The 20,439-nt window shown below is 41.0% G+C and overlaps 2 protein-coding genes across 5 annotated transcripts; both read right to left on the bottom strand.

Moving 5' to 3' along the window:
- Window positions 1-777: 777 nt before the first annotated feature.
- npm3 (nucleophosmin/nucleoplasmin, 3) lies at window positions 778-4,267 on the bottom strand. Its single transcript, XM_003441015.5, has 5 exons — window positions 4,071-4,267; window positions 3,787-3,878; window positions 3,585-3,704; window positions 3,417-3,510; window positions 778-1,542 (listed from the first exon to the last, which is right to left on the bottom strand). The coding sequence occupies exons 1-5, from the start codon at window positions 4,141-4,143 to the stop codon at window positions 1,436-1,438; spliced, it is 486 nt and encodes a 161-aa protein (XP_003441063.1). The 5' UTR covers window positions 4,144-4,267; the 3' UTR covers window positions 778-1,435.
- A 1,426-nt stretch (window positions 4,268-5,693) lies between these two features.
- On the bottom strand, window positions 5,694-19,168 carry oga (O-GlcNAcase). 4 transcript variants are annotated; one of them, XM_013269057.3, is made up of 19 exons: window positions 18,644-19,168; window positions 18,092-18,143; window positions 17,903-18,000; window positions 17,647-17,777; window positions 17,378-17,549; window positions 17,144-17,242; window positions 16,758-17,042; window positions 15,817-15,975; window positions 15,515-15,705; window positions 15,022-15,282; window positions 14,712-14,915; window positions 14,077-14,251; window positions 12,565-12,618; window positions 11,102-11,187; window positions 9,894-9,998; window positions 8,976-9,067; window positions 8,700-8,892; window positions 8,444-8,603; window positions 5,694-8,160 (listed from the first exon to the last, which is right to left on the bottom strand). In XM_013269057.3, the coding sequence occupies exons 1-19, from the start codon at window positions 18,807-18,809 to the stop codon at window positions 8,024-8,026; spliced, it is 2,820 nt and encodes a 939-aa protein (XP_013124511.1). In that variant the 5' UTR covers window positions 18,810-19,168; the 3' UTR covers window positions 5,694-8,023. The 4 variants fall into 4 exon arrangements, with proteins under 4 accessions (XP_013124511.1, XP_005474209.1, XP_013124512.1 ...); XM_005474152.4 differs by having other exon boundaries at window positions 15,007-15,282; window positions 18,644-19,167; XM_013269058.3 differs by lacking the exon at window positions 12,565-12,618.
- Between the last annotated feature and the right edge of the window lie 1,271 nt (window positions 19,169-20,439).

The raw sequence follows: 20,439 nt of genomic DNA, 5'->3' as shown, positions 1-20,439 counted from the left end.
GTGGAACCCCCAAGGCAAGCAAGAGAAGCCGCCCAAGAAACACCTGGTGACAAGACCTCGAGGCAGAAACAGAAAAGATGGGCTACGGCTGGACCCATCTAGAAAGAATGGCCCAGGACAGAAATCTCTGGAGACCTACCTTTGGCAGCCCATACCCTGGGAGGGGCGACGGGCAGTAGTAGTAGTAGGATCAGTAAGCATGAGACACGATATTCACACATGGACTGGACCACAGATGCTAACCACACTGAGAATCTTTAGGATGTGCTAGACAAGACTTTAAGCAGAGGTTCAGCTCTGAGCTGAATAAGAATATTGCAGATGGCTGTAGTTTCAGGAGCTTTAACAAAGACATTTGAGAAAAAACAACAACAAAAAAACATCTTGATGCATGCTTAATCATCCAGGTAAGTAAATCTCCAAAAGTTGATTCTGTTCATCTGGACGTAGCGTTTTCAGTGGGAGAAACGTTTCGTCACTCATCCAAGTGACTTCTTCAGTCTCAGCTGACTGCAGGTTTCCCCAGTCTTATAAACAGTACATTTGCATAATGACTGAAAGTAGCACCACTGAAGGAACAATGGGCTGTGAGGTCAGTTCCTTCATCACAATTACGCAAATGGTCATGAGAAACCTGAAACTTGCAACGTTTCTCCCACTGAAAAATGCTACGTCCAGATGAACAGAATCAACTTTTGGAGAACAACAACAAAAAAAAAGAAGCGCTGGCCTAAATTGTACAAAGTTTTTGAGCTAATAGAAAGCAAACCACAAACAGACAAACTGTGAATTTTATTTATTGTGCTGGAATTTCTCATTTATTTGGACAAAATTACTTTCTTGTTCTAACTGTAAGTACAAATCTTCACATTTAGGATTGAAACATCCGGTAGAAAAACAGTATTCTGATATCACAACTGGCAGGAATCGGGTGACACTCCTACGAATCAAGACGTACGCACGTCATCATCCGTCTGCACCACTCGGTTTGACGCATTTTCTTTCCCGTCTGACAAGTGCACGACAATGTTTTTATTTATTTTTTACCAGATCGGCCTTTTTAAACAATACCGGGATCCGCTGGTGGTAAAAAGACACCTCTTCCACCACCTTCAGTGGCGACTGAATTATATACAGTATAAAACTGTGGGTAGCAAAAAAACAGTTCTTCTACAAGTGAGTTACACTGCTGCAACGCTCGCAGTGAGAAACCGAGGAGAGGCGAGAACATCAGAGCCCGTCGTGATTCCTCCGACTGCACCATTAGCTGCCACCACACACAGCGTTCATGCGGCCGGTGTGGAAGAAGTGGGAACTTTGCAAAATGTGTCCGTCTGGTACAAAAAAAGTGTTATTTCTTAAAATGCATCAGAGAGTGAGCTATTTCAGAAAAAAAAGAATAAGAAAAAAAAAAATCCATCAGTGAACTCGCCGCCTACTGCTTCTGCTTCTTCTTTGCTGGTTTGATAGCAGGCAGCTCTTCCTCTTCTTCCTCCTCCTCATCTTCATCCTCAGACACATCGGAGTTTTCGACCTGTGAGACTGAGAAGATCAGGAGAAAATGTCAGCTCACCGTGTTACACCGAATCCCGGTATCACCATCTAGACTGCGAGCGTGAGACTCAGCCCTTTAATGTTCTGTTATTTTGTTTCATATTGAAAGAACAAAAGATAAAGGATTCACCATTTTCTATCTTTTTAAGGGCCAGAAAGGTCGCTTTATTGAACGCGCCCTCACGGTTGACCCTCACGCACACACTAACTCGAACCAGCAGAAGGAATAAAGTTGTAAGATGTAAGTGGCACATTTCTGTTACTAAGTTTTATTGCCCAGAGATATATTTAACCTTTTGTCTACCAGGGTGAGGGAGCACCAAGGTTACTCCAGGTGTTTCACTACAGAGGACATTCATGACATTCACCTGTATTGAGGATTAAATGAGTTTGGATCCTGATGCCGCCGCTTTAGACTGTAGTTACTCAAAAGCTGTGAGGTACAAAAGATCTTTTTCAAAATAGTATATGTGTTAAGCAATTAAGCCGAAGGCAACTGAGCTTGATTTTCAGGTTCACGTAAAAGTGTCAGGACCGCCTCCAAGGTGATAACCCCAGTGGAGGTTAAATACCTGGGATTCCCAATCAGCTTGTAGAACTGAAGAAGGCTCTTGTATGAGAGAGGAAACATCTCGGGGGTAGGGGGACTTAATTTGAGTAAACGTTCTTTTAAAAGTACGATGAATAAGCTGGAGCTAAAGATCTTCATTAGGTTGTTTGTTTTGGCAGAAATTCCCCAAAATAAAAAACCATCCTGAAAGGCTGCTGATGTTCTTATAAAGGTGATAGTGGTGACTGTCTGACCAAACAGGAATTTCAGGGGAATGAAAGCTGGCAGACCTGATGAGGGCAAAATATGGCCTACAGTCCAGCTCAGACCTTAACGTTTTACCCCTTGAAAGCCTACTAGGAGTAACCCCTGAATCTGTTATCTATCATGCCTGCTTATAAAACAAAATGAACGGGTTTGCATCAGAAGTTAGTGAGGGTCGTCTCTGATTATGCAGCTACACTTGGAAAAACCCGGAAACTACTGTTACAGTCCTCAAATGACGATAGCGATACATACTGAGAGGTCAAAACTCTTTGTGAAAGTTACGGAGGAGTTGGTTAAACGTCATCTTCATGGGGGAAAGAGTTTAAGGCAAACTGAACAAGCCCTGCCTCCCACCAAATAAATAAAAGAAATAAAAATGAGAACCCATATTTACGGATGTTGTTCGGCACTGCTTTCACTTGTGTGCAAATCATTTTTCCCCTGTTATTAATTACAACGCCTTCACTTAAACACTTAAAAAAATATAGAAAATTAAAAGCTGATACAGCATTTAAGCAGACTATTTTATCCAAACTTTCTAGTAGAAAGCTCTTGATTTTTTAAACAAGGACCTTATTCTTACATATTATGCCTACCAAAATTCATGTAGTTTAGAATAATTCAGGGTTAGGGGCGACATATTGGAACGTTTGAATGTCTGGGTCTTTGTTTTATTTTATCCACGTCACACTGCGAAAAACTGTTGCCCATCCCTAATATAGACCAATAGGTCAAACACTCAACTGCAGCCAAGCATTACTCTAATTAACTTCCTTAAATGTCAAGCAGAGGAATTCAATTTTTTATAATCAGCTACAAATAAAAATACAAAATTCCAGCTGTATGTTTATTTGGGTCAGCCAACTCAGTTTGAAAAGAGTACCTGCATTAAATTGGATCAGTTCCTATTATTCACTGATTACTATCATTTTGATATAAATACAATGAAGGGGCTGAAAACTGATGAGATATTGTCAGTGAGCTTCTTAGAATATCAGTACTGGCAGTGTTAAAGTGTTAAAGCACAAAGAAAGTAGAATATTACCAATAAGGTGTAGCCCACTGACAGAAACTGGCCCTGTGCCGGCCTTGAGTCGGATGGTGACTGGGGCTTTCAGCTCAAACTCTCCCAGACTCACCTGAGGACACAAAGCATCAAAGTTAAGACAGATCAAACTTCAGCTGTGCAGCACATCAGCCTCAGTTTACACACCATGGGGAGACACTTGATGTGAAGGTTGGCAATGGGCACCGAGATCGTCTTTCCTTGGTGGTTCATGGCTGTCACCTCCACCACATTGCTCTCCTCCTTGGCACCGTTACCTAAGCAAACCTGCAGCAATCACAACACAACATCTGTCTGGTGTGTTCGTGCCGCTGATAAATCCCAATGATGGTAACAAAACTGTGCATACTGTTCTGAGTTCAAGGAAGTGCTCCAGGTCCTCCTCCTCCTCCTCATCTCCTTGGAAAGTGTAGAAAGGTACTTTGGAGGACAGCTCGCAATCTGGAATAACAGTAAGACCAGCAATTAAATGACAGCGGTTTTTATTAACAAAAACCCCCAAAACAAAACAATCCAAAATCAAACCCCCAGTAAAAAAAAAAGGGAGTGAGAAATTTCTGTAGGAACATCACAGCAGAAACCCACGTGTGCGCCTACAGAGCATCTCTGACAGACTGTTTAACAGGCCCTTACTGAACAGGAAGCTCTCCAGCCTGGATTGACCGCTCAGTCCGGCGTCCGAGGATTCATCGTCTTGGAAAGACATTTTGCAGAAACGGTAAAAGTTAAGTATTCTGCTGGCGCTTTCCTCTCTAATGAGCTCTCCACGATAAATAACAAGCACGTCGCAGCCTACACGCGTACCTGATACGTCATCAGTGCGCGCCCGTGGCTCGGCAATTCCCTCCTTTCACAGAAATCAGGCGCTGACTGGGTAAAAGACGTGATGAACTTCTCATTTACCTGAGCTGATTCAGAGCGGTGGCTAATAAACTTAAAAACTATTGAACTTAATGTAAAATAAAGTGAAATATAGAATATTATAATAAGGTAAACAATACCATCTGCTAATGCTAATAATATCTGCTTAAACTTAGTCCCTTAGAGCTGTTTTCGTGACATAGATTCAACCAGGGGGAAACCTTCCTCAGAGATTTTGGTCCATATTGACATGAAAAGCACCACACAGTTGCTGCACATCCATGATGGGAATCTCATGTTCCATCACATCCCAGAGGTGCTCTGTTGTTGAAATCTGGTGACTGTGGAGGCCATTTGAGTGCAGTGAACTAAGTGTCATGTTCAAGATACCAGTTTGAGATGATTTGAGCTTTGTGAGTGTTATCCTGTTGGAAACAGACATCAAAAATGGACACACTGTGGTCTTAAAGGATGGACATGGTCAGCAACAATACTCAGACTGTGGTGTTTAAATGATGCTCAGTTGGTACTAAGGGGCCCAAAGTACGCAGAGAAAACCCCCTCACACCATTACACCACCAGGAGCCTGAGTATTTGATACAAGGCAGGAATGAGCTCGTGCTTTCAGCTTGTTAATGCCAAATTCTGATCATACCATTACAAATGTTGCAGCAAAAATCCAGAAAGTTTTTTCCAGTTTTGGCAATCCCATGTGACTTGCAGCCTTGGGTTCCTGTCCTTACTTGACATGAGTGGCACCCCAGCACGGTCTTCTGCTGCTATAAGCCATCTGCTTCAGTGTTCAGAGATGCTCTTGTGCACACATTGGTTGTAAATCAGTGGTTATGGTCGTTTTCATATCAGTTCAAAAGCAGTCTGGCCATTTTCCTCTGACCTCAACGAATCATTTCTACCTAAAAAACGGCTACTCACCGATTTAAAAAACAAAACAAAAAACACTTTCTATAAATCCTTGAAATTACTGCAGGAAAAATCCCAGTAGATCACCAGCTTCTGAATACTCAGCCTGTATGGCATCACAGATTCCACATTTAAAGTCAGTTAAAATCATCTTTTAGCTCCATTCTGATGCTTGGTTTGATCTTCAGTAGGTAGCATGAAAGTAGATATTTGCCTTAATGACTAGTTGAACAGGTGTACCTAACCACTGGCTGCTGATTATTACATAATTGTTTGCAATAAAGATTCTTTTAACAAGGATATTAAACCAAAGGTCACTTCTGACCCATCTGAACAGGTCAGTATTCCTTTATTGTAAACACATTACTTTTCTTTTACTTGTAAAAACCTTACATGAAATCTTTCACTACAGACAGGTATTAAAAAAAAAAAAAAAAAAAAATCTAAATAAATAGTGGCACACAGGACACAAAGCAACAGTCACTTATCGTTTATTAGTTTTTCCATTTTATATATTTTACATACAAACTTTACAATGGAAAACTGTCACTTTAATGACCCCCCCCACCCCTTAACTGAAAATCTACAACTGGAGCCCTCTCTCTTTCACAGCCAAATATTAATCAAACCTAGTTGGCAGAGGAGAAAGCTCAAGCATCAGCAAACTGCAAAATGAACCATTTAAGACAAGTGTGAAAATTATACCGCTGTTTCAGCAGACAGAGAGCAGATCCTGTGGGTGAGTTTCACACCTGGCTGACAGGTAAGACGGCTGTACAGGATGAGGGATTAACTAAACCAGCGTTAGTTTGCTGGCAGCAGTTTCAATAAAGAAAACAAAATAACACTTTATGATCGACAGAGTTTACAGACTGTCCGAGAACAACAGTATTATACTCATAGGGCTGAGTGGCATGCTTCTTCCTCTATGTAGCATCAGATGAGGTTATTTTTTTCCTAGCATCTGCCACAAGAAATCCATTACAACTCATGCACATTATGAATGCACAGTTTCAAAACATCACATTGGCAGGCAGCTACTGAGTAACAACCACAGATCCTCAGTTAACTGGTTAAACACTCCTATAAGTGAAAGTGCTTTTTTAAAAGAACAAACAAACAAACAAAAAAAAAAAATTCATAAAAGCAAATTATAGCTTTGACTTAAAAACACATTCAATGAAGAGCTTGTGAGGAGGGGGGGGGTAAATAAATTTCTGCTCCAAACCCTGTCAACTGAACTAAACAGTGTGGAAACCATTGCCATTTTCACATTTGGTGAAAACATTCAACAACCTCAGTGATCCCAAGAGCACCTCGCTGAAGCGCAGCTGAGAATACATTTACTGGTATGCAACGCTGAAACAAAGCATTAAGGGATGACACAAGTGAATTTGCCAGTCAGGTCTGGTGAAATGAACAATTTCATATCAGTGGAAGAAAAGAAGATTTCAGATTCTTCATCATTTCAAGCAAAAGAAAAACCAACAACAACTACAACCCCCCCCCAAAAAACAAAAACACAAAGCAACACAAAAAGCCTAACACATTTTGGTCCCGTGGTGTACTACTCTCAGGAAGTGTTGATTTAAACATTCGTGCTTTCAAACAGGAACGAAACAAACTGTGGTAAACTTGACATTTTAACTACGCAAAGTTAGGAAAGACAAACATTTCAACAATATTAGATAAATGTAGAATTTAACAACTAAAAATGGTACAATATCGGCTTTTTAGTCAGCTTAGGTTTACTGAAGGGTTTTTGTGCTTGCGTTATGGATCTGGTAGAGCAAAAACCAAGACGCGTTACTGTGAGTGTGAGGCTACATCTCTGGAATTTGAAAAACAACGAGGCCAACGTGCCATCTCTAGCCGTGTGTGAAATTATAAAGCTAAAATAATAAGGCAAGGAACAAAAAGGCAATGGCTGAAAAACATGTTAATGAACACATGAAAGCTTTAATTGCTTTCCAAATGTCTACTACTAGAACGGTAATTCAAAAGGACCTCCTCTTTGACGTTTTCTTTGTTGGCCTGTGGCAACATTTAATTCAGGGCTTGGCAAAACCTTAAAAAGCTACAACTGTTCACCCTTTGTGTACACACACAGTGCTTCACATCAATTTTGTCAGAAACACACTACCTAAAAGGCAGCCATCTCCAAGTATTTGGAGCGACCGAAAATACCATGATGTGCAAACGAAAGGCAAACTCTCAAACAGCACTTCACATCCTGCATAAAGATGTTCCACCTAAGCCAACGACTATACCATTTCTCCATGTCACATCTGGGAAAGCAGGATGTGGCGGTAGTTACGACATTAGATGCGGGCTACCCTCATTTCACAGCTCAGCCTTCACTTCAGATACAGACGCTGATTTCAGGCATGCGGGTAAAATTCATGTAATGGCCACTGGATATAACAAAAAAAAAAGAAAAAAAAAAAAAAAAAAAAAAGGAGGTGGGTGGGTTAAGAAGGGCTCAAGGAGTCATCTCTTCCTTCCTCTTTCCTTCCTTCCTCCTAGGAAGGAATAGTGGGATCAGAGAAGGAGTCCCACTTGTGTGTTACTGACTGAAAGAGATTACAGATCACTCCTTGGCCTTTGACGTGCTGAATCCAGTAGAGCCAAAACATCTAAGGGGGGCACAGGCATCCGCTGTGCTTCCACACAAATCCTAAAAAGAGCCCAGATTGGTAACGTGGTATAAAAATCACCATGAAAGTGTTTTTCTCATGAAGGTAGCAAACACATTTAAACTATGTCAACTCGCTCTTTGTCCGTTATTGTCGCAGGATGTTTCTTCAAAGGCTACGGCCCATGATGATGATGTCTTTAGGAAAGCCCTCCATTTTGGCCACTTCAAAGCATCCCAGCTTACTATAGAAGTCCAACATTCGCTTATCAGTCTGTCGAACCTTACAGAACGCGCCGCGGGATCCTGAGAGAGAAAGGAGACAGGTAAGAGAACCAAACTTCACTACCCTTGGTTTGTTTACATTAAATATAAAAGGGGTAAGGAAGCCTTTATGATAAAAATGGAAAGTCATGTAGGCTTCTAATCTTGTCGTTTTTGGACTTTGGCCCCATGCACACATTACATCTAGATAAGTGAACCTTTGTTTTCCACTTTACTAAAACTTGAAAAATAAACTTAATGAATCAATACTTCTACGGAGTGGTTATGAGGCAGGAGGCTAAAGACACGGTTGGCTGCTACCTACCGTTGGCCTTAAGAGAAGATAACAGACAGCCCATCATGCTTTTGGCCACACTGGGGTCAGTGACTTTGGCGTGAATGTCAACCTTGATGAGAGAGGGAAAGTTGGAGAGGAAAGAGTCCGGCAGACCCTCCTCCTCTTCATGGAAAGTCAGTATCATCTTCTACAATAATGAAAGAGTGCTTTAGTAATCTTAACAAAAGGACGCACAATCATGACGCTCAATATTATGATAGAAAGAAATGGATTATAAGCATACCTCAGCCTCTGTGAGGTCCTTATCACAGTCAGGTTTGTGGTATTTCTCTTGCATGAAGGGAATCCAGCTCAACTTGCATTTCTTGATAAAGGGTTTAACATCTACGGTGCCGAGAGCATAACCACAGATCCCTTCATCATCCTCCAACACAAACCCATAGTCTGAACTTAGTGTCAGGAGACCGCCTACTAACCTGTGAGCACAGATTAAAGCCTTAATAAGTCACTGAATGGGGAAATGTGTTGACTGTAAACAAATGCATGTCCCTTTTCTTACCTGTCTCCTATGAGGTCAGGATCGTCATCAGAGAATGGTACATCCTCCATGCCTTCACAGTACATCTCTTTACATATTTTATAGACTGCAGTCTGCATAATGAGACCGATAACAGCTGTTAATGAAACAGTTGCGTTGACACCAAGTTTAGCAACTTTAACTCTACTTGAATAAGTGGCTCATAAGTTATATGGATTCTGCGAATTACTCAGCTTGCTGTTTACATTAATGTTGGTCCAGACTTGTGTAGCTTTTCACTACAATTAATATAAAGACAAAAATTCCAATATTTATAAATCCCACATATTTAAATTTTTTTTTTTTTTTTTTTTTTTGAAAATCATACCCTGTGAATGCGATGTTACCGTCTCATTTTTTGTTTCATTTGTTTTAATGTGTTCAACGCATGTCGTCCATACGCAACTAACTTCATGGTCATCAAAATTTGAAAAAGTGCTGAAGGCCTGGCAAAAACTGCTTATAGGGTGGGTTTTTTGCTAGATAATGTAATAAAGACTCAGAGGAACTAAATAAGTGACTAAATACAAAATATGGTCACATATTAGTTAGAAGGGATTTTCCAGAAGTAAATCAATTTCATACAAAACATTTGGATGTCCAAGTCTAAGACACGGACATGTTGCAACTTCATTATTTTGTCACATACTTATGAGAAATGAGGGGAAGAAGACAGAATACTTATACGAATATCTGAGGTCTGGTGACAAACTGTTTTGTGACATTTACAACACACAATTTACAAGTAAACATGTGCCAAACTTAAAGAAATTCCCTCAAGACATGCCAGCTTTTTAGGGTAATACTAAGACAGTTTTGCCATGCTTGACAACTGTTATAAAGAGGACTACAGGAGTGTGGCTTAACTAAAAAAAAAACAAACAAACACAAGTATCTCACCTCATCTTTGGGAAAGTACGGCCTTATGGTATAGATTTTTGAAGTTGGCAATGAAGGTGGAGGTTGGTAGAAAAGATCGTTTGCCCCATCTATTGGCAACAATCGCTGTGGATATCAAAATAAGGAGGGTCAGTTTCACAGGGAAAAGGTGTCGTGCTAGTCTGGCTGATTGCCTCACTGTGTGTTTGCCAAGTTGAACCACTATCAACCCAAAAGGAACTAAAGACAGAAAAGTGCTTTGGAGTCTGAAGACAACTTAAGTATATAAAGTGTTGTTCCTTGTTGACCTGACAGTGGACAACAAGAGCAAACCTCACATCTTTCTCATTTTCGCTAAAGAAACACAGCACCAACTACAAACAGACATTTGCAAACATAACAAAAAGAAAAAAAAAAGGCTCGTGTTTTGGTCTGCCTAAGGTTTTACTGGCTGAAGGAGATGCTCCTTTCCCTTTTGTAAGGCATCGCAATACTTCGCTGCGCAGGACCCTCCTGTTGAGAAAAATAATGATGCTAGCGCAGAAAGACCGAGAGAACTCCAAGCAACAAAAACCCAAAACGGGGAATTAAATGATTGCCAACTGAGTCACTCAACAGCATTTTGGTTGCCATTGGGAGTCTGGGCTGGAAACACCATTTTAGACTGGTCTGATGTGTTTAATCATGGAGTTCTCTCATCGCGTACACGCTTGCGTTCTCGCTAGCGCTGCGATGCTTGCGCGTGCGCTCGCAAAGGGCTGGCTTTGAGCGCTGTGCTTTCCTGCAAAGAAATGATATGTCATGAAAATAAAACCTAACCATACTCGCTTGCGCTGCATGCGCCAGGGAAAAGCAGCATCTCCTTGGGCAGTTGCTGAAAGAAACCAAAATTGATCAGAAGCAGCAACGCAATCAGAAGATGCCATGCCAAACACTGGCTTTAAGTTTGTTTTTTCCCCCCTCCCAGGATGGAATTCAGGTCACCCACTCCCCTCACACATACTGCCAGTGTCCCAAAGTAATGTCAGGGCACAAACATATTTGGAGATCAAGTGGAGGGGATGGAGCCTGGATGTCGTGAGCATAACTCACTGCAATCAGCTCACCTTTGACAGACCAAACCCCTTCAAACCTACGCACATAATACCATCGTCGTCTTTGCTCACAGCACTCTTTTTTTTTTTTTTCTTTTTTCCATTTGATTGCTGTAAATTCGGTGCATTAGATACCTGGAACTCTCCTGCTAGACCTCCCCTAAAGGCCCATGGCTCTTGGTCTCCTCTAAGGAACTGTGCTGAGGACTGACTACGACACCCTGTTAGGAGCAGAGCCAAGCGGACATTGTTACCACAGGATGGGGCTCTCTGATACAGATGAAGGGAGTGGGGAGATGAGAATGAAGGGGGTCATATGTATCTAATAGCAAAATATTGATGATTTTTTAAAATCATTAAAACATAAAAAAAGGACCCAATTTGGAAAAGATAAATTATATGTAGATAATATATTTTACAATCAAATGGGGCTCAAGCATCTAAAGCTTATATATGCTAGAAGGAATCTGGTGCAAGATGCACATTACTTTTACAAAAAAACTGCTCTGCACCTTTGGAAATGCTCTGTGCCAATGCAAAATGTTACCCAAAAGCTTCATGTGACATGGTGTCCATGTGGCAAGTTATTTGATGCAGGTCTTTCATTTTCAGCGTTTCAGGAGGGTAATTCTCATTTGAGAAGCTGACAGACTTCATGACCAATACAGAGAGAGGGGGGTAAAAAAAATAAATAAAAACTGTCTATGGGCTACCAAAGTAAGCTTTAGCTGCTGTCACCCCACTGATATTAGCACCTCGTGTGAAGTCACATTCTTATTTTATCTGCCTTGTCACATGACGGGGTAGCACAAGTCATTAAAAACCAGGAAGACGAGAGGCAGCATGACCAGCATTTCCAGACTTAAAGGACCTCTCAGCTTATTATTAAAACCCAATCAATATAAAGACAAATGAGCAAGCTTCTGATTCAAGTCGCTAATAAAAAAACCAACCCTGGTTGACAAGAAGCCCTGTCATGTGACCAGACAAATGCAGCGCGCGTGCAGGACACCTAACAGTGCTTTACATGTGAATCTCTCCCTGATACCTAAAACATTTCCTTTGATGAACTGACACCACAGCATACAGATGCACCCACAGGAAGGAACTGGGAACCTGGATATCCAGATTAAAAACCACAAAGGGTACAAAAGACTAGCCGATTATGTAGTGCAACTGCACCGATCCAGCACTGTGACATTTATGCAGAATAACATGCAACATTTGTTCTTTTGTCTTTCTGCCCCCCCCCGCCCTTTTTTTAAGGGTGAGTCCACTCAGAAATATTACATATTAAATATAAATAAAACCAAGTGTAAGGTCCCTTGAGTGAGTGCATCTGGCTGGTCTGAGCCAATTCTACAGGCCTACTGACAGAAACAAAAAAAACAAGTTAGAGAGATGCTGCCAAAGAGAAATTTGGGAGTTAACACTTAGTATTCAGACTTTAAAATCGCTGCGCAAAATGTGACTTCATCCAGAGGGCAGCTTCCTTTCCTCCAAATCATTCCTTTACATTTAAATTTTTAGCTTTAAAATAAAACTACAAAGATCAATTTGATACATGAACATAAGAGACAACGCCTGCATGTGCATACATCGGCCACTGTCGATCCAATAGCAGTAGAAACTTGTACTGTGGATTCTTCCATCTGTACATAGTGAAGGGAGAAAACAGTAGAAAATAGTTATTAGTAAGTGTTCTCAGTACAATAACCAGGGAGGTTGTGACTAAGTGCCGGCTGCACAGCTTCCACTAGGGGGAAAATATGGGGACTGATGAAATGAATACTAATAGCAAAAGCAGAAGTCAATATTTGGGAACTTCATGCAGGTAACTATATTTATGGGGCTTTAACTTCTTTGGTGAGGCTTGAGGGTTTAAGACCATTTACTGAAGCGTCAAGCCGACAGTGTGGACTTTTAATGTGGATTTGCCAGTGTGGGTATGCTGCCTGCTGTGTACTGTGGGCCAGAGACCTCAGCTTTACCATATAGCCGGACAGGACAGAAACCTGTGAATGAAACTGGGTTACAGGGAGTAACCTACAGGCCATGCTGGTGCTTCAGACTAACAAACAAACACTCCATAAAAAGATGGAGATGTTATGAGACGACTCCATGTCACTCATGCTGTATCACAGGACATCACCTGAAAGAGTAATTTAAGATAGAGAGAGATGAAAGTGGGAGGGAAAGAAAGAATATCTTCTTTAACAGTGTGATGCATTCTACTCTGATACAGAGTGAGCACATGATTCAGTCGCTTAAAAATCCAACAACCTCATGGTAGAGATTACTCAGTGAGGCAACAGTGTAAGACTTCTTGTAATATATGCATGTGATTCATATTAAAGACAATTTAGACATTTCTGATTCCTTGTTTATGCACCAGAATGGCCTTCCACAGTGAGTCAGTCAACTTGCTCTCCAAGCTCGCGTGCGCGCTAGGGCATGGAGGAAGGGAGGGGGTTGGGATTTCCCCCTGTGCCCATCCCCACAGACGGAGAAATGGAAGCAAGTGTCTGTGTGGGAACGCAGCAGTGATGTTACTGGATACACAGCAAGCAGCAATAACCCTGCTGGGACTTTTTCTCCACAGATACTCAGTTTAGACAAACATGGAGCAAATTGTTGTGGAATAAAAAGGGAGCACAGCAGCAGTGCAAGCAGCATTCAGTCAGATTAGAAAAAAGAAGAAAAAAAATCAACAAATTAAAGAGCAATTAATAGATTTATATCCATTTAAATGTGATGCATTTGACATAACCCACTTCTAAACTAATCTAATAACCTGCTACCAATTTCAGCTGGGGATATTTGCCAAAAACTAACCCTACATTAACTGATGCAGAAGATTAGAAATATTACTGTTATTCAGATTGTTTCATATCATTCTTACAATAACAGTCCAGCTCTAGAATGGAAACCATGCAGCTAAATGATCCATCATTACACTGTTTGTTCTTTCATTTTTTTAATGATGTGCTTTAGTAATTTGTATGCAACTGTGTTTCTGAGAATGGTAAAGGATTACAACACTTGAATGGACTCTATGCTAAACTACTGCTCTCTAAGAATAAGGACCCCGTGGTTCCCCTTACACATACCGAGCCACTGGACAAAAGACTTGACCATAGAAATGATGCTCTTGATGTCCCAGAGGTAAGGGTAGAGGTCATACAGGATGGTGCGGTTAGCTGTATTAGATAGCCGTGTGAACATCTGGATGACTGAGCAGCACATCTCCTCAAACTTTTCTGCCCGTGACTGCCATTCGGTCACCTGTGTTCAACACAGTGTTTGAAAAAGATAAATACTGGTGGAAAAGGCAAGCATTAAACCATTTCAGAGTTCTTTCTTTCAGAGGGGAAAAAAAAAAAAAAAAAAAAAAAGCACTCATGTCACTTATGACGTATACAAGCGTCTCAATAGGCCATGAGAGTGTTGAAATTATTTACAACTGTACTTTTCCACTGTGACGTGTGAATATGTAACTAAAAGCAAAACAAGCTGCATAGAAAGGGAAGCTATAGTTTACACAAAAAGCACAGCACTAAACTCTAGTGCAAGCACACCATTTGCTGTCATAACCACACCACCCAATGGGCAGTATGGGTACTACACAGCCACCATTTTGTTTTCTGCACCATGAACAGCGTGGTTAGTTGATAACAGACTAGCCATCTAATGGACCTCCTCCTCTGAACACACTCCATGTGCGCATTTCAGTAAATTCACCCACCTTTTCAGATTCTCTCCTCTTGCAGTTGACACTAACGACGCTGCTGTTGGCTCTTAGCCAGTTGAACTCCTTTAACATTTGCATGGCCTTGGGTCCATGTTCGTAAGGCAGATAAAAGAGCTCTGCCAGCAAGCACAGGTCCTCCAGGGTAAGAGGCTCTGCTGTGAACAGCGCCTTTTCGTTGGGCCCTGGTACAAACACTTCCTGTGGACCCAAATCAGCAATGATGAGACTTTGCAGGCATTTTAATTTGGTTTTTGCCTTCAAATGCAGATATAAAGGAGAAATGACTCACTAATGTTTGCAGCACCTGTTTGAGCTGATCATCTGTCTGCATAGGTGCGATATCACTACCAGAATCCTCCTGAATTGACTCCTCAGGGGATTTGGACTCTGCCAGACTCTCTTTGTCTGTATCCATAGGTTTGAGGTCCTCGGCCATCTTGTCAGCTAAAATAGGACCTACATGCTTCTCTTCTGGGTCGACTTCGGCTTCTGGCTCTGCCTCATCCTGCTTCTCAACCACCATCTCCATGGGCTCCTCATCTGAATCCTTCTTTTCCACCTCCACCTGCACATGCCCAGTAAAAAGTTAAAGCACCTGTAGAAACATTCAGATGCTCCTCTGTCTGGATTGCACCAGACTATAAAGAGAGGACAAATACTTTAATTATTAGCCGTTTAATCAATGACCCAATGGTTCTTTTATTGGGTGATGAGCTGCATGAACAGAAAACTTGATTGCTAAAAGTACTTGTTAAGGTCACACAAGTGCTACAACTGTGTCATAATGCAAACTCCACCTCCTCTTCCTCCTGAGGTCTTTTTGCCAAAGGAAGTGAGATTGGATCCAGGCACAGAGGAGGCATTGCTGGAGACATGATGGGCTGCTGGAACACAGTTGTGACCGTTGTTGAGGAGCAAAGAGAGGGAGCAGTCATGGATGACACATCTATGCCCGTGCCTTTGGCACCACTCTGAGGCACCTGCCGGCCTGTGAGAACAGAGTGTCAGTGCATACGGTATGGTTCTTAGGCATTTCAGGTGATGCTGCTAAAAACTCTGTTAACAAAAAAAAAAATTACATTATGGAGATTAAACTTACTATTGTATTGGTGAGGCACACCAAACTCCCCAAGCCATTCTGTGAGAGCCAATTTTAGAGCAAGTTGTGGGCTATAGAGCATGTCTGTCTCAAGTTCTTCATCACTGCCTTCATTCTCTAACTTAATCTGGATAGAAATGGTGCTGTCCTCACCATCAGCTGGTAAAGGGGCAAAGTGGGGAGGAAAAAAGCAGAGAAGTACATCCATTAATAATCTGGATTTCAGTGCAAGATAACAGTAACTTCATACTGAGAGATTATACTGCATCAACATAAAATAAGCTTAAACTTAATGAAAGGTGTTTAAGAAATCCAATGCTCAGGATTCATTTCACTCCATGTGCGCTTGTATAAGCATTACTTAGCTTAAATTGATGTACAGTATATTAAGACCAGACTGCAGAAATTTTTTCCTAGTTTCGATAAACCTTATATCAGGCGTTTTATTTCCTAACTATAAGTACACCCCCACCCAAATTTTCTAAACCCTGTGCCATTTAATTAACTTTGTGTACTCTTTCAAAGGCATGTTTACAAAATATTAGGCTTGTTTTCTGCCCTCATGGCTAAACACCATATATTTAAACAATGGAAAAGAACAACTGCCCCAGTTTGTTACATATACACATTTTATCCACATGTAAAAAATAAATCAAGGAGTCTCTATAAAGTGATATATTTTGGAACCACTATTTCTTTGCCTCAAAGGCATAAAGGGTTTTGATAAAATTATTTGACACTGATCTTCATTTTCCCCTCCTTCCTTATTGCTTAATGAAGTACATTTTATTCCCTCTAGCACATCTAGGGTGAGTCTTGTGCTATTAGGCGTTTTACCCACTCATTTCAATCTGGATCTTTTCTGTCTGTGGTATGCTTTGAAATTTGCAGAATAAATAAACAAACAAACAAACAAAAAGAAAGAAGTCTCTGTTGCTTACTCATGACCACATCCTTGCGCACACCGTTCATATTAGACTTGTACCAGGTGGCCAAAGTGTGGATTGCTACAAAGTTGGATTCAAACTCGCAGTTTGGATTGGTGAGGACTCCCTTCAGTCTGGGGATGAGCTCTGTGGAGCGGCCCTTGTAGGGACCCAAGAAAAGTCTCTTCTGGTCATAATCATTGGCATGAATATTGTCCCAGATTACTGGGGCTCTTCTCAGGATTTTTGACACCTCTTCAATAGACTCCACTGTGATGTCTTTGGAAACCACTTTGGGGCCTACAGAAAAGTCAACATATCCAAATAATTATTCTTTTTAAGTCTTCAACATAGACATGTATGAATAGGTTTGCAATTTCAAGGGAAGCTGTTAGACTTGCCTGTCCATAGCACATCAATGCCAGGCAGGAGCTTCTCTCCTACTGTGTGGAGGTAGGGGGACTGAGAGACATTTGGGTAGCAAAATGTTCCACAGTACTCTGAATTTGACAGTGAGAAAAATAAGTGAGCAAGTAGAGCAAACACACACACACACACACACACACACACACACACACAAAATGAGCAAATAAGGCAGGTACAAAAACCAAAACAAAACAAGGAAAACAAGTTACCTGTGGGACAGAAGAGGAAGGTTTCAGGCTCTCCAAGATATTGGAAAATTTCATTGGTGATAGAAACCTGAGCATGTGCAAAAGAACTGAACACTTCTTTATCAGCAGGGCACATGTTGTGGTCAATATCATCAAAAAGTAAGGCAAAGGACTTGCAGCCAAAGTGTGAAACCTGAAAGGGAAGAAATGACATAGTAAAATACAGAAAACTGTTGTAGATATCCATCAAGAAGGATTTTAATGTGTTCTTCATAAAAATGCTGCAATACCTGATCAAGTTTCCTCTTGAGTGCAGAAACCTCTTTCTGGTTGGAGAAGGTAATATCTAATCCAGGGGAAATGGCATAGATGAACTCTATCCCATGCTCATTAGCAGCACCAATTAAAGTCATGAGTTGCTCTAGGAGAGAGGAGAAAAACAAAAGTGTAAATCATTGTGCATTTATAATTAATATGCAATTGGCTCACTTTAAAAGTATCATACAATCATTCCCCCTTCTCCCCAAAGACATTCTTGGTAATCACCTGCTTCCTCCACCGAATACAGCTCCCTCCAGAACATTCTGTGTTTGCAGTCATCTTTGGGTGCGTAAAGGTATGTATTCAGTCCCCATTTCTGCTGCCTGTGAAAATCATTTTTTCAGACTCATTAAGACATTCCGAGTTATCCTGCTATAATGCTGTCAACGTGCAATCTTAAATGATTCACAATACCTCCTGAACAGCTCTTTCCTCTGTTCCATTGTCCATGGCCGCCCATAAAAGCCTGCGTTAGAAAACACGACATTCAGTTTCCATGCACCCTGCAGTCCTGATGTGCGTTTCCTGCATCCACAGCGAGCTGCTTAGCCGCTTCGACAATTTGCCCCCTGGTGCAGACATGCTTGAATCTGCTTAATACTGATCTTCTGTATTACTCAGGAATGTGCCCAAATAAAGACGTCCATTTTAAAATCATGAAGTGGAGCACTGTGTTCATTATGTACAGACAGCGGAATTACTGCAGTATTTCGACGCCTAGCTTCTGATTGTATGCGATTAACTAGATCGTGTTTTAGATACACGTAAGCCTATGAAATTTTAAAAGCGTCATATATTTTTTTTTATTAATCCGCATATTTGCATTTTAATATACAAATGTATCATTTATATATATATATATATAATATATATATATATATATATATATATATATATATATATATATATATATATATATATATCTGACGATACCAAACTACATACATAATCTTTCTCCAACATTACCTTCCACGACTCCGCTTACAAATTTTCTGAGGCCCGTCGTTTCGACTCCGATCACAGTCTCTTCCACCGGGCCAGGGGCCTCTGCACAAGGCTCTCCGGAGACTGGGCTGGGGCTCGGCTCACCATCCACTTGAGGAGTCTCCAACGTATTTTCTTTTTGAACCATTTTTCGAGGTTTCGCTCGATACAAAAGTCACGAAATTTACGAAGAACCCAGGGAATATTTTCAAATGTAGGTCAGCAGACGAAGGCTGCCAGGCAAACCTGGTGGAAATAAACCGCGTCACTCTGAGCGTAATGTTAGCTAACGCAAGAAATCTATCAAGTTTTTCGAAACAAAAACCCCGACCGTTTTTTACAAGCTGTGATAGAAATTACTATCAGGTGATACAAATCATCATTTAGTTTGGCTAATATGTAAACAAAAACCAAACACTCGTTCGTGGCTGTCCGTGCATTTTCTCTTCTTTATGGGTGGATTTAACCTACTTTACGTCCTTTCTTCCTGTTTACACCAAGTGCGCATGCTCACGAGACCAGTTCAAACCAGTCAGAACTAGATGTACGTGACAAAACACCGCAAAGATTTTACACAGTTAGAGAGATAGCCTACCTACACCTCAGCTCACGGCACGATAGAATTAGCCTCCTTTGTAACCAGTGGGCAAAATGTACATCAAAATGATAACGACATCCGCTTTTTTACGCAATACACTTAATAGTAGTCAGATATGTAGCAATAATGATGGTAAATAACAGATTGATTTATGTGTGATTACCCACAACATCATCAGTCTCTCTCATTTATCAATCGGGGATACAAAGTGTACACGTATTTATCAAATACACAAGAGGGTGGTAATTATTCGCTCTGTTGGTCGACTGCGTTGTACATCTCGCCGGCTGTGTAATATCTTGAAATTCCAACCCATATTAGGAATGCAGCTAAGCTCCAACACCACTTTCAAACAGAGGGGAGGTGCTGTTCATCTGTTTATGATCTGTGTCAGCAAAATGCGCATGCTTTGTTCCAAATTGTCAAGATAATCCAGTGTGTGCTTTACTACAATGACTACAAAACAGGGTTGCGAGTTTTTACAATATCCAGGGGGTGAGTGGAAAGATTAGGTCAACTAGTCAGGACAAACAAATTCAGTGGCCCTGAATTGATTTGAGCCAGTGACTACAGAAAACAGATTGTACAGGTTTTTACACAGTCATTGATGCTAGCCAAGAAAAGTTAATGAAAGAATTGGATAAAGAGTAGAAAAAGAGTATCAAAAGGAATATAACAAATGATTAAAATAGGGGGTAGCTGTTAAATCAAGATCCCTATGTCAAATTAGAAGCAACACTCTCCTATCAGCATTTATAATAAATAACAACAAATAAATAGCTAACAATAAACAAATCTAAAAATGCCAACTATACACATATTAAAGCTTTATACAGATGTGCAAGGTTGCTTTGAGGTATTGCACTTGTCTTGTGTGGTGGTGGCGTTTGTGTGTGAGAGTGTGTTGCATGCCTGTGAGAGGTGCTGATGTGTGTGTTCAGTACAGCAATGGCTTGTGGAAAAAACTGTTCCTGAGTGTGTTAGTCCTGGTTTGGCTGGAGCTGTAGCATCTCCCTGAGGGCAGTGGTCAAACAGATGGATGGAGGATGGGTGGAGTCTCTGCAGTAGTTAAATGCATATCTTGAAGACCTTAGTGCCATATTATCCTAATAAAGCACTTTGCTCTCAGGCTGCAGGCCTACATGTGGTTCCTGGAGTTTCTAAAAGTAGAACAGGAGGC

This window comes from Oreochromis niloticus, linkage group LG13 (genome assembly GCF_001858045.2).
Source record: "Oreochromis niloticus isolate F11D_XX linkage group LG13, O_niloticus_UMD_NMBU, whole genome shotgun sequence".
Lineage (NCBI taxonomy): Eukaryota > Metazoa > Chordata > Actinopteri > Cichliformes > Cichlidae > Oreochromis > Oreochromis niloticus.
The sequence above is the reverse complement of the archived record's forward strand: the minus strand, read 5'-3'. Positions and strand labels throughout refer to the sequence as shown.

What these genes read in the sequence shown, in the direction of transcription:
- oga (XM_005474152.4), bottom strand. Translation starts at nt 18,809, where the DNA reads ATGGTTCAAAAAGAAAATACGTTGGAGACTCCTCAAGTGGATGGTGAG. An exon ending in TTGGATCGACAGTGGCCGAT is followed by an intron (nt 11,188 to 12,564) that starts GTATGCACATGC and finishes TGCTCCTAACAG; the next exon opens with GGTGTCGTAGTCAGTCCTCA. An exon ending in GTCTAGCAGGAGAGTTCCAG is followed by an intron (nt 9,999 to 11,101) that starts GTATCTAATGCA and finishes TGATATCCACAG; the next exon opens with CGATTGTTGCCAATAGATGG.
- npm3 (XM_003441015.5), bottom strand. Translation starts at nt 4,143, where the DNA reads ATGTCTTTCCAAGACGATGAATCCTCGGACGCCGGACTGAGCGGTCAA. An exon ending in ACTTCCTTGAACTCAGAACA is followed by an intron (nt 3,705 to 3,786) that starts GTATGCACAGTT and finishes TGATTGCTGCAG; the next exon opens with GTTTGCTTAGGTAACGGTGC. An exon ending in ACATCAAGTGTCTCCCCATG is followed by an intron (nt 3,511 to 3,584) that starts GTGTGTAAACTG and finishes TTGTGTCCTCAG; the next exon opens with GTGAGTCTGGGAGAGTTTGA.